At 34.0% G+C, this 2,274-nt stretch overlaps 1 protein-coding gene across 1 annotated transcript in view; it reads right to left on the reverse strand.

The window, feature by feature from the left end:
- Positions 1 to 1,728: 1,728 nt before the first annotated feature.
- GPC5 (glypican 5) overlaps positions 1,729 to 2,274 on the reverse strand; it is a gene marked incomplete at both ends in the record, with an annotated part of 18,809 nt that continues 18,263 nt past the window's right edge. The window contains one exon of the mRNA XM_009700593.1: positions 1,729 to 1,854. Coding sequence (XP_009698895.1) covers positions 1,729 to 1,854 — 126 coding nt within the window. The remainder of the gene's footprint in view (positions 1,855 to 2,274) is intronic.

Raw genomic sequence — 2,274 nt, forward strand, 5'->3', positions numbered from 1 at the left:
TACATATGAAAACAAAATATTTCAGTAAGGAAATTTATAAGTTGAACTAATATCAAAGTGGTCCTGCTTTTAAGATATAGTGCTTTTGTCACCAATTATATCTTTAGGTTGATCCACAGATAAATAAATTGCATTAATTAAATATCTTTTGTCAAATTAAATTACTTTTAAAGAACACTAGTCTAGAATTTAGTACAATGTTTCATTTCTGTATGAGGACTTTAGTGTCTAATCAATCAAAATCAAAGGTATTATAGTATAAACATAGTAATAGTATAATAATATAATAATGACTAAAATATAATAGTATCATACAATAGTATCATATAATATTATAATATAGGTTTGAAAAGATATAACATAATAGCAAGACTACAAGCAGCCAAAAGTAATGGTACAGGAACCTTGTTCTTGGGAAATCTGTAATTACAAGGTGCTTACTTCAAATTGTTACCGAAACATTTGGTAGGAATAGTATAACTCATTTGGGGAAAGGCAGCAAAACAAAAGCCAGGAGATAAAGCTGAGATTAAATCTGAAATATAGACATCTAAAGAAGGAACATGTCATCTTGAGAAGATTGTTGAAACCTTAGGACGAAGGTTCCCAATAAGACTATGAAGGGAGTCAACCATGCATTGGGCCTTGATGCTGCCAAAGCATTAGACTGCCCAAGAAGATAAAAGTAGACCTGCAGCTGTCTGCTGAAAGGGTATCCATTAAGTATCCTTAGGTATCATTAATCAATAATGTACAGCTCCTACCTAACCTTTTTAGAGATACCTGAAGGTGCAGGCTGTCGCTGTTCCTTCTACTTGGTACCAGCTATCTCCCATCTTATTAACTCACCTTACAGCCTTTAGCCACCTTCTTTGATATGACCTTTGACACTATCCACTAATAAATGCTGTATTAACAGCACAATCTCACGATCTTTATACAAAAAGAATTGCAATGAACCTTTTAATATTTTGGTCTCTGTCATCACAAGGACTTTCTGCTCAGAGAAATACTTGTTTTGGTGATGAGAGCAATAAAGTAAAAACATAGAGATCAGTTCTCTGAAAATCCTTCTGACACCCACAAATACTAGTGTTTTGTAAGCTGTGAAATATATTGATTGCACAGATACACATCCAGGAGCATAGCAGTTTATTATTATCTCTTCTTTGCCATTACTGCTGAATGATGTCTCCCAAGCTGCTGCATACATAAATCAATACATGTGTTTCACCTTTAAAATGTTTTATCTTCGTGTTTTAACTTTTAGCTCTCTCCTGAGAAACCATATATATTAAGAGATTACTCCATTCTTCAGAGCCAGAGAAAGTTTTAAGCAAATAGCTTGAGTCTGTTATCACACACTCTGCATTACAAGAAGCATTTTATAAAGATCAAGCTCAAACAAAAATCCATAATCTTTTTCTCCAACTGTATTTTGCAAATGTCAATCCAGCTTCTTTTCTGGTATATGTTTAGGTGCCTAAATTTGAAGGAAAAATGTCTGAAGAAGAGCAGAATTCTTTTTTTTTCCTCAAAACGGAGATGTGGGGGGATTTTTTTTTCCTGTTTACAGGTGAAGCCAGAGAGAAAGAAACCCACACTGATTTGTTTTTCAAATTAACCTTGACACATACCTAGGGAAACAACATACTTGACTCAACTTGGAAGCTACTTTAGAGAAACACGAAATACAAAAGACAAGACAAAAGTGAGTCAGAAAGGTACCTTTTTACAACATCTTCTCCATTCCAACATGGGAGTCCATCAGCAGCTGCCAACTCATTACCGCACAAATGATCAGCCAGGCCGCCATAAAAGGCTCTGTAGAGCCGGAGGTGGCTGATAAATTCTCTGCACAGGGGAACACAGGAAATAATTGACAGTGTCAATCAATAACATTAAGCAGTACTGCTGTTGTGCGTTTCTACATGAAGATAAAAAATATGCTTATTCTATTACTCTCCATTGGTTCCAATGGTTTTTAAAATCAATTTTGTCAATTTCCTGTTAGATAAGTTTGATCCTCTCAGATACATTTCAGTACTTTACAAAGTTGATATTCTCATTGGTCAAAGTAAAAAGAAATACTTCACTCATGCTCTGGAACAGGAATTATTTTCCTCCAACCTGAAATTTTCTTGCATAGTTGTGATACAATTTGCAATGCTACACTCGTACAAATATACCAAAAAATGTTCCAAAAAAAAAGCATAACAAATAAAAAAATAAGTGTATACGAATAAGTCATCTGTTTTTCAAAAGTGCTATCAA

This window comes from Cariama cristata, unplaced genomic scaffold (genome assembly GCF_000690535.1).
Source record: "Cariama cristata isolate BGI_N322 unplaced genomic scaffold, ASM69053v1 scaffold32465, whole genome shotgun sequence".
Taxonomy (NCBI): domain Eukaryota; kingdom Metazoa; phylum Chordata; class Aves; order Cariamiformes; family Cariamidae; genus Cariama; species Cariama cristata.